The sequence below is a fragment of the Eulemur rufifrons genome, chromosome 8, assembly GCF_041146395.1.
Source record: "Eulemur rufifrons isolate Redbay chromosome 8, OSU_ERuf_1, whole genome shotgun sequence".
Taxonomy (NCBI): Eukaryota; Metazoa; Chordata; class Mammalia; order Primates; family Lemuridae; genus Eulemur; species Eulemur rufifrons.
The window spans coordinates 80,330,379-80,350,937 of NC_090990.1; the positions used below are offsets into that span (position 1 = coordinate 80,330,379).

Genomic DNA, 20,559 nt, shown 5'->3' on the forward strand with positions numbered 1-20,559 from the left:
TTTCATTTCTGATTCTGCCAACACACTGATTAATGAATACAAAGATATAAAAGCATATATTACATTTAAGAGTTTGTAGTTTAAGGACCTTCAATATACTTTAATGTGAATTTTTTTCCAGTTTTATTTTTAAAAGTTAAAGTGCCTCAATATTATTGATCTATTCAATTCTTTGCTATTGGAAATACCTTAGACAAACCGAATGTTCTATAAGTATGCCCTGACAAAATATTTTTGTTTTGGGAAAGTTTTTGTTTAGAGAGCCATAAGCTTGTTGAAGAATGATTGTAATAAATCAAAACTCTATGCAAATGAAAAAATACATGTAGGTAGTGAGGGATGAGTTATATTTGATATAATATTTGATACAAAATTCTACAGTAGATGAATTTAAGTATCAAAGACTAGAATGCAGGATTGATTGTGCTCATTAACAGCTTTTAAATTATTAGAAAAGTTTTTTTGTTTAAGTAAATCTGTATTTCTATGCCTAAAAATAATTATAGTTTACCTTTTATTGTCCAGTGAATAACAAAAAAATAAGTATTTCTAAAGTACATAAATGCTTTTTACACACTAGCTATTTATTTTCAGATAGCATAGTTAATGTTATTGAAGAATGTTCTATTTTTAGCAAGGCGTGGTGAAAGTTTAAGAGCCAGTGTTTTGCTGTATAGCAAATTTTACCTATTGAAGATCTAAATGTTGAATAATTTATTGTCTTAGTTGAGTCTCTTCAGAAAATATAGTGTATGAAACTTAGTTCTTGACATTTTTAATGATGTTTCAAGCAAGTGTCACTTGTTAAAAATTAATACATCTAGGTTGTTAGGCGTTAGAATATCAGTATCCTGACAATCTTTAATTATTAAAAGGTTAACATATTTTAATATTCATTTAAAAATATTCAAATTCCTGCTTTCTTTCACATTGAGTTTGAGTGTAGTATATAACTAATTTAGGTAATAAAACCTTAAGGGTAATTAATAATTATATCAGGATAGTTTCATGGTCCATAGAAAATTCTAGTCCCAAATGGCATTAATTTCAATCACCAGCAGAGGGCTCTGTATGTACATATATTTGTAGTTACAATGTTTTCTTGACCAGTTGTTTTACTCTAATGTAATCTCCTTCCGCTAACAAATTATTAATTAACTTTTGGACTCTTTTAGTCAGAGATGAATGTTTGCAGTTTTTAAAATCAACTTGTTTCTCTACTTCTTCATTTATATCATATCATTAAGAGCAAGTATAATTTACTAGTCAGATATTTTAACCCCTGCTGATTTGAAAAAGAAAAGATTATTCAGAGTCTTAGATGTACTGTTTCGTATTTACTAAACAGTAAATAGGCATGCTTACTGATTTTTCAATGTAATATTTAGTTTGTAATATAAAACTAAGTATAGCTCTAAGAAGTATTTTTACTTTAACCAGAAGATATGATTTTGATTCTTATTATGTTTTATCTGTAGGGGTATTTTTACACATTCTAGCAGATACACTTGGGAGCATTGGTGTAATTGCCTCTGCCATCATGATGCAGAATTTTGGCCTAATGATAGCAGATCCTATCTGTTCGATCCTTATAGCCATGCTTATAGTTATAAGGTAAGTGTTATGTTACTTTCAAGTGTTAAAATGAAAGATAGGTGATAAAAATGTTACTTAAATTACAGGACTAAAATACAAATTATTATGTTGCTTTTCCTTTGGGATTTCAGAAATTCCTATATAGATTCTTTTTTCATCTTCATATTTTTTCTGCATTTGCCATTTCTTTCTTGCCTAGAATTTGATGTTTCTTTTTGGTATTTGGGAGTTAAAGTTTTTAATCATAATTCAAATCAGCAGTAATTTTCTTGAATCCAACATTGTATCTATAAAGTAAAATATTAAAAGTATAGACTGTATTAACTATAGGTAGAATATTATTCTTTTGACATCTATATTTTGCATTATCACATGCAAAAGAATATCAAAGTCTTTTCCAGTAGAACTATTTTTAATTATAAAATCACATTATTATTGCAGAAATCTTGTAAAAATGCTTACTGAAATAAATTTACGTCTGTCACCATGTTTTGATTATAAAGTTCTTGAGGAAGCATCTGCCTCTTAGCTCTTTATCTTTCTATTGCCTACCATAGTGCCAGTGTATATGTAAAGGTATATATGTGTGTAGGTGTATAAATTCTCAGTAAATTTTTGTTTAATTAGGTTGTATAGTTATTATCTCTTAAGTTTGTTGTACCCTGAGATATGTTTTATTATTGATTTAATTTTTATCAGAATAATAAAGGACCAATATGTTACTTTATTTTAAAGTCTTTAGTTACTTAAAATTTTACAAGTACACTGCATATGTCTTCATTGGACTATTATTATTTATTTTTCTGTATGATTTTACTGTCAGTAAAACTTTTTTGTTTTAATGATAACTAAGACCCACTAGAGGTCAGACTGTAGTGATTTTTATAGCTTGTAGTTGATTGGAGTAGATGAAATTGTAATGTTGAAATTAATCATAAACAGAGATTTTTTAAGTTTCTGCCTAAAAAGTAGGGTATACATTTTTAACATGCTGATTATTTTTTAATTTTTTTAAGTAATTTGTATAAGGAAGTAACTCTGCTATATAAGTCTTGCATAAAGTTTGAAATACCTTTTCTTCTTCTTTGGAAATTTTACTACACTTCCTTGAAAGTTCAGCTTAAGTGTCCCATATTCTATGAAACTTAACTTTTGGTAGATTTGTTCACTCTTAGAACTATAACTATTTGTGCTTTCACTGTTCATTTCATTTTGTTAATGTATGATAATTCTTAGTTGCTTCTCATAATTCTTAGAGTAGGATCTTAATATTTACTTTTCTTTGTCTCCACTATTAGTATTCTAATTCTGGCTACTAGTATGTCTTGCCTGGAAAACTATAACAATCTCCAAGTTAATCTATTTCCCTCTAAACTGTTTATACTGTGTAAAATTATCTTTCTTTAATAAGGATTATGTTACATATAAAAATTATTTTGCTTTAAGGCCGGGCGCGGTGGCTCATGCCTGTAATCCTAGCATTCTGGGAGGCCGAGGCGGGTGGATCGCTCGAGGTCAGGAGTTTGAGACCAGCCTGAGCAAGAGCGAGACCCCGTCTCTACTAAAAATAGAAAGAAATTATCTGGACAACTAAAATATATATAGAAAAAATTAGCCGGGCATGGTGGCACATGCCTGTAGTCCCAGCTACTCAGGAGGCTGAGGCAATAGGATCGCTTAAGTCCAGGAGTTTGAGGTTGCTGTGAGCTAGGCTGACGCCACGGCACTCTAGCCTGGGCAACAGAGTGAGACTCTGTCTCAAAAAAAATAAAATAAAATAAAAATAAAAATTATTTTGCTTTAAATTCTTCAGTGACTCTTACCGTCAGGATCAAGTACAAACTCCTAAATAGGACTTCATGATATTTCCCCTGTTGACCTCTTCGGTCTGTCTCTCAATACTTCTCAATTCATACTTTGCTCTCCAGCAGCGGTAAATTATTGTCAGTTTCCTGAATATGTTTTGAGTTCTCTGGATTCTAGGCTTTGCTCATATTATCTCTGTACAAAATACTAATACACTTTGCTCCTTCCTCCCCACACCCCTACCCCTTCCCCATCAACACACACTTGTGTATGTATCACTATTTATCTTCAGATCAGATTCCATTTAAATGCCACTTTTTCAGGGCATTTAAATGTGTATCATATATCAGAAATGTAATTAGAATATCTTATTCAACAATCTTTCTGGATAAACAGTGGGTGACTATTAAAAATTCTCTCTTAAGCTCCGTAAGGGCAAACTATTTTTTCATTGTTTTGAAGTCAGCACCTAAGTCTGCCTGGCAAAAAAGTTTTTATACTTTGAATTTGAATTAAATCATGTTTTTTTCAACCTCAGAATTACTTTCTCTAATCCCAAATAAGGAATTCTTCCTTAGTTCTATTCTCATTCATTTTTTTCTCACAAATATAAATAAATAAATAAATAAATAGACAAAACTTTTCATTTACTTAATATAACACACATTGAAAAAACTACACAAAATATCTTCACCAAATATTTATTAAGTAGGCCCTCTCACCACGGTGGTGAAAAAGACAAGTTCTCTACTGTTTTGATTCTATATTATAATAGGGGAGAGAGACAACAAACAATAAATAAACCACTCAAATATCAAATAGTTATTAATATTTTACAGAGCGTTAAGATAGGATTACATGATGGTGACTGAGTTGCTACTTTAAATTAAGTGGTAAGGAAAGACTTCTGAAGAGGGGCCTTTAAGCTGAGATCTGAACGTCACAGGAGAGCTTGTCAGAGGAAGAGCATTTTAGTCTAGAGACCAACTAATATAAAAGCCATTTGGTGCAGATAGCTTTGGTGCTGAAAGGAGGCCAGTATAGCTGAAGCATGAGGAGTAAGAGAATAATGGTTTGAGATAAAGTTGGAGAAATAGGCTTGGGAAAATTACTCAGGATTAGGAGTTTGGATTTTATTCCAAGTGTAGTGGGAAACCTTAAAAGTGTGATGTTATTTGGTTTATATTTTTAGAAGTGATTTTGGCTGCTATGTGGGTAATATTAACAGATTATAAGGGGGCATGAGTACAAACAGGCACACCAGCTAGAAAGCTAGTTAAACTAGGTGAGAGGCCATGGTGGCTTGGTCTAAGATACTAGTCTTAGAAATGGAGAGAAGCAGATAAAATTAGAAAATTTTATCTGATGCTTTGGGGTGGAGCTAACAAGATTTGCTTGTGGATGTGAATGTATGGGTCAGGGTTGAGTGAAGAAAGGCAATCAAGGATGAATCCTAGAGTTTTTACTGGGCAAATGAGTAAATGAAGGTGTTATTGGAAGAGACAAGTCTGGGAGAAGAATAATGTTTTTGTCTACTCTTGAAGGGCACTGCAGATGAAAAGTTCTGTTTTGGTTGTTGTAAGTTTGAGATCTCTCATTAGTCATTTATATGGAGATTTCAAATATTAATAGGTAGAGAATATATATATATGGGATTCTTGGGAGCAGTCAGTTGAACATAAAGGGTTGAAAATAGTCCACATGTAGGTTTTTTTTTTTGGAGACAGGATCTCACTGTGTTGCCCAGGACAGAGTGCAGTGGTAAGTGGTATCGTGATAGCTCACTGCAACCTCACACTCCTGGGCTCAGGCAGTCCTCCTGCCTCGGCCTACAAAGTAGCTGGGACTGCAGGCACGCTTCACTGCACCCAGCTTATTCTTTTGTTTTTTGTAGAAACGGGGGTCTCACTCTTGCCTGGGCTGGCCTAGAACTCCCGACCTCAAGCGATCCTGCTGCCTCAGCCTCCCAAAGTGCTAGGATTACAGGCGTGAGCCACTGTACCCAGCCCCACAAGTAGACTTAAAGTCATGGAGTGGGATTCATCTCTCCAGCATTACTACCTCTTCTATTTTCCTGGAAAATATCCCTCAATATGGTGTTCCTTCTTGCTAAAACTGATTTAGCTTCAGAGTCCCTTTCAATATAGTGCTTCAAGCAGCCACAACTAGCCAACTACAGTCAACTTCCAAGGTGAAACCTATTTGTCATCCTTGTCTAGGTCCTACTGACCTATTTATAAGACTTTTTTCAGTAGTTACAGAAATATATGGTTTTAGGTCATATAATTGGATTTCTTTTTATTATTGTTAAGCTTTAATATTTTTATTTGCTCTTTTTTTCCTGATAACCAAAGTAATACATGCTGATTATAAAAATTTCAAACATTACTGAAATGTATAATTTATGTATTGAAATGTTCTCATAATCTCACCCTTTGGAGATAACAGAAAACTTTAATGTATCTTAAATATATTTAAAATCATTTAAAATCAAATGCTTTAGTGCCCATTCTGTGCCAGGCAATAAACAACATAGGCAAATACCCTATCCTCATGGAGCTTTTATTTTAATGGGAGAGACAGTAAAGCAAATGAATATGCAAATAGTGTAATACCAGTCAGTGACAAGTGCTATACAGTGAGGTAAGGAGATACTATTTTAGAAGGGCTTGGAAAATCCTCTACATAAGGTAACATTGAGCAGAGACTTGAATGGTGAAGGGGAGAGGCACGGGACTATTCAGAGGAAGAGCATCCGTGACAGAGGGAACTTCGAGTGTAAACACATTGCGGCAGAGAACATACCTGACATGTTTGAGGAACAGAAAGAAAGGCAGTGTAGCTGGAGTACAATGAGCAGGGCAGAGTGATAGATGTATAATTACATATCTACCTCTCTGAAGTTCAGGGAACAGCTTGGGGTGGAAGATACAAATTTGGGTGTCATCAACTTATATATGTTATTTAAAGCCATGAGATTGGGTGAGTTTGCCCAGAGAACAAATACTGACAGAGGAGAAGAAGCCTGAGGACTGAGCCCTGGAGGAGGTCAGGAGGAAATGCAGCAAAGAAAAGGGTAAAGTGGTATGGCCAGCGAGGTGGGAAGAAAGACACAAGCATGCAGCATGCATTCTTTTAGAATCCATGTAAAGGAAGTGTTTCAAACAGAAGGAATAATCAATTTTGTTAAACGCTACTTGGACTGATAATCGGTAACTTAGACCAGACGCTCAGAAGAGTGTTGAGAATGAAAGCCTGATCAGAGTAGCTTCATGAGCATATGGGAGGGGAGGAAATGCAGATAGCAACTACAGTCAACTCGCTTTCAAACCCTTTTGCTATAAAGGGGAGCAATGTGATTGCCTGGCAACACTGATCGCCCACTTTGAGGTTTGTGGTCATGAATTTGAAGTGAAAAAAGCGAACACAGTTGTATGTTTTTCATCAGTCTTGTTCAGCTACTTGGTAGAAGGTATGGAATAGACAGAGAGTTGGATTTAACAGGTTTGGGATTTTGTCAGGTGAGTACTGACAGTGAGCAAGGAGCAAGGCAGGAAAATTAAGATTAAAAGGTAATGATACATGCTTACCAAAAAAAGTGATAGGGTCAGTGGTTTGGAACTTCTGAAGAAGTATTAGAGTGGAAGTATTAGGGAAAGTGATGCAGAAATAGGAAGGGTTGTGCAGATTGTGACATGCTTGCCATTAAGATCTTAGGTTGAAGGTATGATCATAGAGCTTGGATAAGATCATCATATAGAGGCCAGGTGTTGGATTGTTCCCATGGACATTAAAATCAAGAGTAATGAAAAGGGTAGAGGTGGAAAGATAAGAAGCCTGTTCCTGAACTCTTTACTAACTGAAGGGGAACAATCAAGGATTGTAACACTGGTAATCAAGATGGATAGAGGGTGGAATAATCTGGTGGCATGGGCCTTAAGTGAACTGTGTTTGGGGAAGAAGTAGGAGGAACATGATCTGGAAGTAGTAGTGATAAGCAAAGAGGAACATAAACCTCACCACAAGCCCGAGTAGTGCTTAGAGCACAGAAGAGAAAATAGCACTTCTCAGCTGCACTCTAGGGAGGACAGTGCCCTCAGGTAAAGCCCAGTTTTCAGACAGAGCATGAACACATGATTAGTTAGAGAAGAGGCTGAAGACTTAATGAAAATCACATGTTTAAAAGTAGTTTTTAAAAATTCTGGAAATAAATATGTTGACAAAGAAATGATAAAGAAAGAGACAAGGAAAATATTACCCATCATCTTATCAGCAAAGACACCCAGCTTCATATTTTTGTGGGCTTTCTTTTGGATTTTTTTATTCTGAGCTTCTTTTGTTATGTTTTATTTTGGTTTTCATAATGTTTTATTTTGTTTGCATTATACATATGCATATAAAATTCTAAGAAAAAATTTTTAGCATTTTCTGATTATAAAGGTAATATATAGCCATTATAGACCATTTGGAAAATACTGAAAAGTATAAAAAAGTAGAGAAATATCATTCAGAATCACAACACCCTAGGCCACATAATTACTGTTAACAATATTTTTTTGTAGGCATATTTTTAAAAAATTACTGAGCTTCTACTATATGTACTGATTGTCAAGCTTGGCTAGCATGAGAGCATTCATAGGTTCCAGATGAAAAGTAATAGTATAGTCATTATTTTAAGTCAATAAAGTTTTGGATGATTTGTTGAGTAGCAAAGGCTTAAATTCAATGACAATAAATGGCAAAGGTATGGAGCAACATATAAGAATGTCTTATAAAAGGTCCATATCTAAAATATGTATTTTTCTTTACATGTGTGAAGGGGAAACTGTAGTGTTTGTATGTCCCTGAATGTTAATTGGATCTCTCTAGGTAGTATAATTTTTAAGTTATGCTTCTTGCCTAATTTTCCTAAGGTAAAACAACATTTCTGACTCATGTCTTTTAAAAGCATACATTTTTTTAAGGGAAGAAAAAAAATTACCTCCAAAGTACAAAATAAATAAATTCCATCTCAGTCTTCTTTTTTTTGTTAAGAAAGCAAACTGAATTTACTTAAATGTTCTCCTGATAATGAAATATTTACAAGGAGAAGTATTTCTGAGAAATACTTGGAGAAGTATTTCAAATTGATTAAGAGTTTGCCTAATTAGCCAAAGCTGATTTTAGGAAATAGTGAAAACCCTTAAGGATTCAACAAAATAGAGTATAAAGAAGTAATTTTCAGGCTGGGCGCGGTGGCTCACGCCTGTAATCCTAGCACTCTGGGAGGCCGAGGCGGGTGGATCGCTCAAGGTCAGGAGTTCGAGACCAGCCTGAGCAAGAGCGAGACCCCGTCTCTACTAAAAATAGAAAGAAATTATATGGACAACTAAAAATATATATATAGAAAAATTAGCCGGGCATAGTGGCGCATGCCTGTAGTCCCAGCTACTCGGGAGGCTGAGGCAGGAGGATCGCTTGAGCCCAGGAGTTTGAGGTTGCTGTGAGCTAGGCTGACGCCACGGCACTCACTCTAGCCTGGGCAACAAAGTGAGACTCTGTCTCAAAAAAAAAAAAAAAAAAAGAAGAAGTAATTTTCCCTACCCTTAATTCATACACACACACACACACACACACACACACACAATACTTGCAGTTCACCAAGAGCAAGAGAAGTAATAGCACTGTTTATATATTGTCTGGGTTTAATGTTGCTCAATTGAAAACGTCCCCTGGAATTACATGTCTATCCCTTCTAGGCTGCCCAATGTTCTATTTTCACTTCCTCAGTGAAAGTGATTTCTTAGAATAAGACAGTTTGTCTCTCAGCATTTTTTAATGCAGGCAAAGGGTGATATAAATTTCTGGGTAAAACTGGGTTGTCCTGTGATGAATTTTGTTTCCGAATGAAAAAGCAGGAGATTGATTTTAACAGTGAGGGTGTAATTTTCTGAAAATATAGTTCCTATAAGAGTTTCAGAGTACTTTTGCTCCTTTTTTTCCCATTAGTAAGGTGAATTGGAATGGAAATGAATTCATAACTTAGAATGCAGAAATCTGAACAATAAGTTGTAGCTTTGAATCTCACCACAATTTAAAAATGATGCCATTTACATAGATCTATAGCTTGATTTTTTTTATTCACTTAAATAAAAGGGATATCTGTATATGGTAGACAATAAAAAATATAAACAGGATACAGAAAAACCCTTTGTTACTGGAGTGGTATTTCTGAATCCTTGCTAGATTTTTTTTTTTAAATCACTTTTCTGCCACTCACCAGTTACCATCTTGTAGTGCTTTGTACTTTTTTTTACCATCATGATTTGTAAGTACAAAGAAAAGCTTTTTAACCACAAGAAAGTCTTTTCATTAGGCACAAAAAGTTTTTAAATATGATATTAATTTCTTGTCATATTGAAGGAAAAAAACAAATTTTAGAGACAAACTAAGGTATAGCCTTTATAAATGACAAATAAGAGTCATAAATAAAGATACGAAATAAAATATATGCTAATGGAAACAAAAGTATAAATTAGAAATTTTAAATTATAAATGATCATCATTATTCATGAATACAGGATTTGGACCATATACTGATTTTGATAAATCTTATTGATTTTTTTGGTCAAATAGATAACTATTTGTGGCCTATATTAAATAAAATGTAAGCATTTTTAACATTTAAGAAGCTACCATAACTTCATATAGTCATATATGAGAATTTTAGAGATTTTATTTTTTTCAAAAATGTTTTTGGGTGTTCCCTAACAATTTCCTTTGTGGTTTGCCTTTCAAGTGGTTATAATTTGTGAACTGTACTTTTGGGGACTGAGAAAAAGGTAAACAGTTTGCCAAGATTTTGAACTTGCTGCATTTATATGTACCCCTATTCTAAAATGGAACATATGGGAACATTACTGCATAGTATCTTTTTAAATCATATATAAAACCATCATAGAGTATTTATAAATACTAATTAGTCTAACAGGCTTTCTCAACTGGCATTCTGAGAGAGAATGCCCTAATACCATAGCAGTGGTCCCCAACATTTTTGGCACCAGGAACTGGTTTCATGGAAGACAGTTTTTCCTGGGGGAGGTGGAGGTGAAGCTCAGGCAGTGATGGCGAGCTATGGGGAGCAGCTGTAAATACAGATGAAGCTTGGCTTGCCTGCCACTCACCTCCTGCTGTGGGCCCCCCCTTCACCCCTCATTTTGTAAGTTTCATGGAAGACAGTTTTTCCACTGACTGATGGGGGATGGGGGGGTGGTGGAGCTCTGCCTGCCAGGTCCCTAACGGGCCGAGGACTGGCCCTGGGGTTGGGGACCACAGCCATAAGGCATCCATTTGTATGGAATTATTAACTTCTCACCTATGCATCTAGAAAAGTACCAGCTATGTACTATCCTTGGGGGAATTGAGAAATAGTCGTTCAGATCATTTTGTGTAGTCTGTGGTTCCAATGAGGAACCCTAGTAAAGAAAGGCTGGCAGAGGATCTTGGAAATATTGGAAGGAGCAGAACAAGTGCTGTAATGCTGCAAGGAATTTTGAAACACCTGCTTTGTCCCTGATACTTCATTAGGTTTTGAGGATATAATACCAGCCATTAATGCAGTTCTCACAACCACCAGTAAACCCCCATAAATATACTGAAATATTCCTGACTTAAGATCTCTACTCATTTCCTCCCCTCTGCCACTACACATGCACACACTCTCATATATATGCCTTAATTGTCAGTGCCTTGTTTTGCAATTGCTAGTTCTAGCAGACGGTTGGTTATTCCAGAGATATCATCTCCTGGCCAATTTGTCTTTGTGTCAGTGCCACACTATTTTTGTTTCTGTTTCTTTGTAGTAAGTTTTGAAATCAGGAACTATGAATCTCCAAACTTGTTCTTTTTAAAGATTATTTTGACTATTTGGGGTTTCTTGAGATTCTGTATGAATTTTAAGATGGATTTTTATGTTTCTGGAATAAATGTCATTGAGATTTTGATAGGGAGTTAATGTCTATCCTTTGGATACCTCTTGTGAGATTCACTTCAAAGAGCATCTCCTTTGTGAAGCCTGTTTTTTGACAGTACCATATAGAATTAACTTTTTTATTTTGTACCCTAAACACTTGTGTTATAGGTAGCATCTATCACACTCCATTAAACTTACTTGTTTCCTTCTAATAAACTGGATAATTTGCATATGTATTAGTTTTCTACTGCTGCATAACAAATCACCACAATTTTATCAGCTTAAAACATACTCATTCAGTATCTCGCAGTTTCCATGTTCAAGAGTCTGGGCACAGCTTAGCTGCCTCCTCTGCTCAGGGCCCTCACTAGGCTGCCCCCAAGGTGTTGGCTGGGCCATGGTCTCACCTGAGGCTCAGGATTGTCTCACAAGCTTATGTGGTTATTGGCAGAATTAATTTCCTACAGCTGTGTAACTCACAGTGGCTTAGCTTTCCAGGATCAGCAGGAGAGCATCTCACCTGGGGCGGGGGGGTCTAGTCCCTCCTTTAAGGGCATACACCTGATTGACTCAGGCCTACCCAGGATAATCTCGCTTTGGATTAATTAAAAATTGACTAATTTGGGACCTTAATTACATCTACAAAGTCCCTTTATCTTTGCCATGTTCTGTTTGGTAGAATCAAGTCACAAGTCTGCTCATACTTAACGGGAGGGGATAATATGTGGGGGTGACTCATTGGGGATCACTTTGGGGAATATTAGCCAAACCTTACCTTCTTCTTCTGTATTCTGAATACCTAACCTAGTGCATGGAAAAAGGCTAATATTGGTTAGTGTGGATTGGAGAGATCAATGAGTGGATGTGACAACTGAAGCACAGGCTACCGTGGCTTTCTCAAGGTCTCAGTCATGTTTTCTGTACTCTCTGTCATACTATTACTGTTACACTATGTTCTCCTATTAAGTGCTTATATTATTACAAGATGTTCTCTTGTTACAGTACTAGTCTAATTCTAGTTCCTAATAATAAATCAACTTAGTCTTATTTTTTTGTGTTTGTCAAAGCCATCAGAAAGTTTTGGTAAATAACTGAAGATCTTAAAACTGGAGCATTTGAAATGTGAATAATTTGACTTTCAAGTTATAAGCATTATGCATTGTCTGATAATATTTGAAGAAATGCATTTTACTATTTTAAAAAAGTATATTGGGAATAATATATCATGTCCAATTGAGGTTCATTCCAAAAATAATACAAAGATGATTCAGTATTACAGAATATTATTCATTTATATTAAACAAGTTAGGGAGAAAATGATGTCATCATTGCCATAGATGTCAGAGGCATTTGAAGTAATCCTGTGCTCTTTACTCTGTAAAGCCCATGAGAATTGATGGGAGAACTATCACATATAATTTAGTAAAGTTACAGATATAAAATTGATATGCAAAAATCAATACCCTTTATATATAAGCAAAATCCAGTTACATGATATAATTTAAGTGAAGACGCCTTTTTGGTAGTAACAACTAAGATAATGAATGTAGAGGTTAAATTACATAATGTTTAAAACTTACATGAGGAATTTAAACACTTGAAAAACATAAAAGTGGACTTGAACAGAGCCTTTTTTGTTAACTATGACAATTTGAAGAATCAGCATCATAAACATGTCACCTCTTGTTATGTTTATTTACAAATTCAAAAGTATCCTAATAAAAATCCCAATAGGTTGTTTTTTTCTGAGGAGGAGGTAGTAAAAACTGATTTTAAAGTTTATAAGGAAGAACAAACAAATAGGAATAGCCAAGAAAACTCTGGGAAAAAAGATGTAAAATGTAAAGCCTTTATAATTAAAATAGTGAGCTACTTAAAAAAGCAAGCAGACTACTGGAACAGGTTAGGAAGTTCAGAAATAGATTTATATGTACATGTAGAAGTTTAAAAATGATAAAGGCAGCACCTCAAATCATTGGGGAAAAAGATGGTCTTTCTAATAACTGGATAGCCATTTGGGGAAAGATAAATTTGAAACTGTATCTCACACTCTATACCTGGAAAAATGAATGGATTAGAGTTTTAAAAGTAAAATATGAAACTATGCTAGCACTAAAGGAAAGCATGGCTGAATTATTTTAAACGTGATAACATTAGGGAGTAACTGGCTCAAAACTCAGAAAATCAGTAAGGGAAACAATTGGTGAATTAAACTGCATTAAGAAGACTTGGCATAGGAAAAAAGCACCATAAGGAAAATCAAAAGATATAATAAACTAGGGTAAATATTCACCACTTAGATCATGAAGGGCTAAGCTCACCAATGTAGAGAGAACTACTAGAAATAAAAATTTAATTTAATTAAAAGACTAACATCCTGATAGAAAAACAGGCAGAAGTATAAGTTCATTTAGTTCACAGGAAAAGAAATACAAATTACTTTTAAACGTAGAAAAGTATTTCAGCCCCATTCATAAAAAAGAAATGTAAATTAAAACTGCATCAAGATACCAACTTTTCACTTATCAGGTGGATAAATATCCAAAGGTTTGCATACTCTTTTGTCAAGGCTATAGGTAAAATAGGCATTCTCATACTTCATGGATTAGGAATGAGAATGGTGTTATCTCTATGAGAGAACTTTGGCAATATCTAGCAAAATTAAATATGCATTTACCTTTGATTAAGCAATCCTACTTGTAGGAATATATCTCAAAGATAAATTTGCAAAAATATAAAAGTTCATATTTAGCGCTGGGTGTGGTGGTACACAGCTGTGGTACCAGCTGCTTGAGAGGCTTAGGCAGGAGGATCACATGAGTCCAGGAGTTCAAGGCTGCAGTGGGCTGTGATCGTGCCTGTGAGTAGCCACTGCACTTCAGCTTGGGCAATAGTGAGACCTTGTCTTTTTTTTTTTTTTTAAAAGGACATACATATATATATAAGGTTATTCTTTGTGGCTTTATTTGGAATAGCAAAAGATTGGAAAGAGCACAGATGTCCATCTGTGTGGAAAAGACACACTCAAAGTGATTTTTCTGTTCTCTCACTCAACAACAATCAACACAGAAGACTTCTGTGACTAAATGTGTGTGTTTTTCCACACACACCAAGCAAACAATTAATCTCCAGCCGAGGCCAGCTGGGTATCCTCTAATTCAATTCAATTTTGACATTGTTTACCTGGAGATGGTGTCAGATCACACAGGTTGAGGGCTCAGTCCCACAAGACTGTCCCCACTTCTGATGCTAACTGCAAGCCCAGGTATTCTCCCTGTGCTTATGACCACCCAGCTATAAATTGGAGTTCCCACAACCCCCTCATTGAGTTCAATTAATTTGCTAGAGCAGCTCACAGAATTCAGGGAAATAGTTTACCAGTTCATTATCATATAAAGGCTATTACAAAGGGCACAGATGAAGAGATGCATAGGTGAAATATGGGGGCATGGGCACAGAGTTTCCATGCCCTCCTTGGTTGTACCACCCTCTAGAACACCCAGGTGTGTTCAGTAGTCTGGAAGCTCCCCCAAACCCTTTCCTTTTGGGTTTTTATGGAGGCTTCATTGTGTAGGCATGATTGATTAAACCATTGACCATTGGCCATTGGCGATCTACTTAACAACCTTCAGCCCCGTTCTCTTCCCTGGAGGCTAAAAGTCCCAACCCTCCGATCCTGCCTTGATCTTTCAGATGACCACCTCCCATTCTGAAGCTTCCAGTGGGTGCCAGCTATCAGTCAACTCATTAGCATATAAAAAGACATCACTTTAGAGATTCCAAGGATTTTAGGAGTTATATGTCAGGAAATGGGGTAGAAGATCAAATTTATGTGTTACTATATCATACCATCAATAAGGGAGTCCTGTGCAACCCTAAATTGAGAGTAAGGATAATCTTTATACCATAATGTGGTGTGATTTTTTCAAGATTTTTTAAGAAAACAAGATGGCAGTTAATATGTAACACACCATATCTGGATGTATAGCATAAGTTGCATAAAAGCACTGCTACCTTTTATATAAGAAAGAGAAGAGATACACATATAATCTAAATGTGTTTTTATATAATTTTGCAAAAAAACACTGGCAGAATGAACTAAAAGCAGGTAAAAATATAATTATCTCTAGTGAGAAGGACGGGATTAAAAATGAGTCTCAAATATATTTTTTAATATACTTTTGACCTTGGAATCATCAATATTTTTAGCTCTTCAAAAAAACAAAAGTAAATCAAAAAAGGTGGATTTTTTAATTCTTAATTTATTTGCTGCAAAAAGAAAAAAATTCAGCCTCTTTTGGTTCTTCAGTTTTAATATTCACTCTTAATTTGTGTGTAGTTAATTTCAAACTCTCCACCACTAGCTACAGCCTGCACTTTAAATCACTCTGTTCTTTTGCTTAATTAATATCTTGAAAATATGATTTCTGCTTGTACCTCAGCAACTAAATATTTTAATGTCAGCATCCAGTGTAATGTAGCAATTAGAAATCTACTTTGAGATATTCAGTAAGTAAATATATATATATATATATATTCTTGCAGTGATATTTTTAAAAATTTATCTTGGAGAAACAAATAAGGATTTTCTTTGTTTTTTATTTCGTACATTAGGTTTGCTGCTAGCAGACATGTGGCTTTGGAAGGCAGCACTGAGTGTGGTCCCAGAATGGAAATTAGGTGTCAGGGATTTGTTTCTGGTATGTCATTTGACCATACCAGTCAGCTCTTAGATGGTGGAAAACTTTCACATTGTTAGCTATCTGTCTCTTGCCAAGGTCCTCTCGGGTCATTTTTACTGTTCATATTTTCCTGAGCTTTTTCATTTCTTTCTGTGGTCCAGGCCTCCCTATATACTTTGAAGATCAGCTTCTCCTACAGTCAGGACTTTCCTGTAAGCAAGTGCTTTGGAAGAGCCAGCAAGCCACTTTCATGACTTCATTAGAGGCAGTGTCAGATTGGTTAAGAGCATTCACCATGCAGCTGAACTTCCTAGGTTCAAATCCTGCTTTTACTTGTAGCTGTGTGAGGGACCTTGCACAAGTCACTTAGCCTCTCCATGCTTCAATGTTTCATTTTTTAAGTGGTGCTGAAAATAATACCTATCTTATAGTTTGTTGTGTGTGAATTAATTTGTATAAAGTCTTGAACAGACCTGCCACATAGGAAGTATAAGTGTTAACTGCACACTATTCACTTAAATGTAGTCTTCTCTTATACTGTAAAATGCTCGTTTCATGTTAACTGACTCTTATTCATTCATCATCAAATGAGGAGAAAGAGAGAGAAAAAAAAGAAAAGAATAAAAGAAATATAGTTTATTGGTATCTGCCCTGGAACTTTGGAACAACTAACTCCTGGCTACTTGGAAAGGTGCATCTTACCACTGCCACTGATTAGGACCGGCCAGGCCACAAACCAAACCCTAGATAGGTTCTACCTCCATCATTTAAGAGGGCAAAAGAGTCACAACACTTTTGATGATGCCCCTTTCTACTTTTCTCCGGTATCCTTCCTGGATGCTGGATTTCTTCAGAGCAACACTCAGCCATGAAGAGGCAAAGCTCTATGACTATATTGTGAGGAAATGATGATGTTTGAACACCATTTAGATTGTGTCAGTTAAAAGTAAACCGTTTTTTATCTTAAACTAGTAGATACAGTTTATGTCAGATTCCTAATAGCCAGTTTAACCTAGAGATTAATTAGCACTTTGTTCCCAATCCTTTTGGATTTTTCTTGCTGACTATAAGGCCTTTCTGTTCTGGGCTAACACTTGTGATCTCTGAAGCTACCTAAATGGTAATTAATTTGATTTTGATAGTCTTAATAAATCTCTCATTGTCCCATCTGATTTTTCTAAACAGGGTCATGTTTCCTTACTTCTATACTTTTTAAAGTGCAGATTTCCCCGCAGAGCTTCATCTCCTGCCTGTGTCCACCCGGGCCTAGCAGCTGCTTTCAGTCTGTTACAGAGGGAGTGGGGAAGGTCCTCCAAGTCTCATTAACTTTTTAATACAAATGTTAACCATATTTAATACAAATCATATGAATTTTTTCTTGCCTAATCTTCTGTCAAGGCTGTGTGTATTTTGTGCAGCTTTTTGCCCTCTTCATTGATTTCATTGTCTCTTCCCATTTTAAGATTTATTTTTTACTTATACTGCTGGTGTGATTTTAGTTTCTTATTCATGAAAATGAAGATAAGAGTGTTCATTAAGGTAATAAATTGCACATTGAAAATTGAGAATGCTGATTGTTCTGCCTAAATATAATTCCTTCTCATCTATGTTTGAATGAAGATAAGATACTTTGCTTTCTAATAAATAGTAGAGGTTCTTTTTTGTATGTGACTGAATTGGAAAGCTCTTTACTATTTTGCTATTTAGCTATTACTGTGAAGTGTTGGAAGTCATGTCAAAGGAAGGCTATTCTATATTCCAGTAATCTACTAGCATTTGAAATTTTCAAATAAATAATACTTTCAGCAGGCATATGTTAAGCACTTATTATGTTCCAACCTCTGTGCTGGGCACTGGGAGTAAAACTAATGTGGCGTGACCTTGACTGTGGAGGACTTAACCATGATGAGATACTGCAGTGTGTGCAGGGGGCTTTAGTCTTGGCAATGTCACACCCAAGTCTGCCTCTTAACAGTGTATGACAAGGAACCTCTCTGAGTTGGTTTTCTCATCTGTAAAATGAGGGAGTTGGCCTAAATGATCTCTTACCAATCCTGCCTCCATCTGATATTCTGTTATTCCAGCTTTTTCTTAAGGTTACTTAAGGTTGTTGTGAGGATCAAATTAGAAAATTTTATGAAAGCACTTTTAAAACTATTAAGTGCTATCTAAACAAAGACGTTACTAATTATTTAATAACTTGACATACACTGGTGTTTTTGTTCCAAAGACCAGACACATTAGGTGTTATAACTAAGTTCCAGAAGTTTAAGGAAAAGAGTGACCTTTTCATGATTCTGCTGGGGTACCTTAGGGTATCTTATTATCCCTATTATGGAGTAAAGTAGGAACTCTGTAGACGTTCATTGATTTGAACTGTAAGTTTTGGAGATTTAGTATGATTTCAGAGTAAGCCACAATCTCAGGTGGTATGATTTTGGGTTATCTGTTCTATACCAGGCTTATGAAATTCTAGATTAATAGGTCATTATCACTATGGATTAATTATATTTATGCAAATGTGACTAAATATTTAATTTAAATGTTGATTGCATTATAATTATGGGTTATTGTTTTTTGGCTTTTTTGTCCACTAAAAATTTTTGAGTATATAACATATACTAGACCTTCAAATTTATTTTTAAAAATATAGTTTTCTTTCTCTGTGTTTGTAGATTGTCAGTACTACTGATAATATGCAAGAGGATTTAGCCCATAAGCCAATTCATAAAGATGAATCAATAATCATATTTTAATTATTACTACTTGATGTGTATTCTCAAATCTAATAGTTTTAACTCTCTGAAATTTTTTATTGTTAAACATGATTGCCACTGGTCTGTTCTTCAAAAATTTTTATAATGTATGCCTTTTTCTTTGGTTTGTTTATAATTACTGCTAATTTTATTTACTGTTGAAATGGTGAGGCTTTTTCACTAAAAGCTGCTTCTAAAGTAAGATTTGAATATATTTTCATTTGCAAAGTTACTGGCAGTAAGGAATAATAACTAACTGTCTCTCATTTAATCTGTTAACATTTAAGGTTAAAGCTTTCAAGTCAATTTTATAATTGTATGATTATAAATTTGATTTACATTCACCTTTTGAAGAATAAAATCATTACCCTATTTTACTGGTCAACTCATAACTAATGACTCATCTCTTTTTATATAAGATAGGAAAATGGTGTTTCATTGTGAAAGCTAGAATTGGGTTAGTCAACCAGAAGTGAATGTCTAATTGTTTCCAAATGCTTACTTTTTGGGTTTGGATGCAGCTCTAAGTCTTAGCTCAGTGAGGAATTTGCTAAGCTTGTCTTTTTCTACATATCCTTTCATTATGGCTAGATAGATCCATGCTAAAATCTGTTTTATAATTCCCCATTACGATAGTTAATCAGAAAAATATGGACACAAACTCCTGAGCTAAACACAATTTTAAAAGTCAAAAAATAGAGTTTCTCCAGGTTTCTTTTACATTTTTATTACCCTCAAAATTATTATAGAAATTGACCTTGGTTCTAAATTGCATCTGACCATGTGATTTAGCAGGTACTTTTTCCCTCATCACAGTTTTATTACCTAGTAATGGCTTCTACAATTGAAATTCTTACATTGTTTTAAAATTGCTATTGGAGAAGATTAGTGTGACATTCCCATTTGCTTTGTTGAAATGCTTGCTGCTGTTGAATGCAAACATTTTATTAAAATTCTACCTAAGAAAGCAACCATTCCAAATTTCATAGTATAGCCAAATCAGTAAAAACCACAATTGACCCTTACTTAAAAAAAGAGATGCACTATTTTATTTCTTTATATCAGTTATGATACCTTATATTTAGCTATTTTAAAATACATATTTGCTTCTAACATTAATTTTATTAAAATATTTATCTGCATATGGTTCTTAAATTGAGTGTTAAAATTTGTGATCTCTAAATCCCCTTTTAATTCTAATAAGGTATTATCTGTGATCATGGAACTTCTTTACCAATTCTAGAATCCTCAAAGTAAGGGCCTCATGTTAAAGTGAATTTTAGGAGAAAAGGGGAAGTATTGGATTCTTTTTTACAAAAGTTGATGGCAGAGAATAGCAGACTTTGGGAGGCTATACACATGGAATATACACATATAAATTTGAACAAAGATTTGGATAAATCTGTAGATGATTCTTCTGGGTGACTTAGTGGGGGAATGTCCTTAATGTTTTAAGGCTGATCTCAAGAATTATAGATGGGACTCGCCATCTCTTACTTACTGTGTTTTAGCTCTTTGTAGGGAAAAATTAGACTAAGCCTAACCATTCTAAAATGATAAATATTTTAAAAGTGATTTGGAAAAGATATTTCATACCTATTGCTTAAGTAATTTCTTTGCCCATACTGTGCATGCCTCTTCTATTCCTTTTTTTCCCTCTCCTTCATTTTTAAAAATATATGTAAAAGTAAGTTATTAGCATACCAATAAAAAAAACCATTCACCAAAAGTTAATGGAAAATGAAATGGATATAGGCAAAATCTATAG

General features: G+C 34.6%; 1 protein-coding gene across 1 annotated transcript in view; it reads left to right on the forward strand.

The window, feature by feature from the left end:
- The window catches only part of SLC30A7 (solute carrier family 30 member 7), a 65,428-nt gene that overhangs the window by 26,581 nt on the left and 18,288 nt on the right, over positions 1-20,559 (forward strand). The window contains exon 8 of the mRNA XM_069478300.1: positions 1,479-1,614. Coding sequence (XP_069334401.1) covers positions 1,479-1,614 — 136 coding nt within the window. The remainder of the gene's footprint in view (positions 1-1,478; positions 1,615-20,559) is intronic.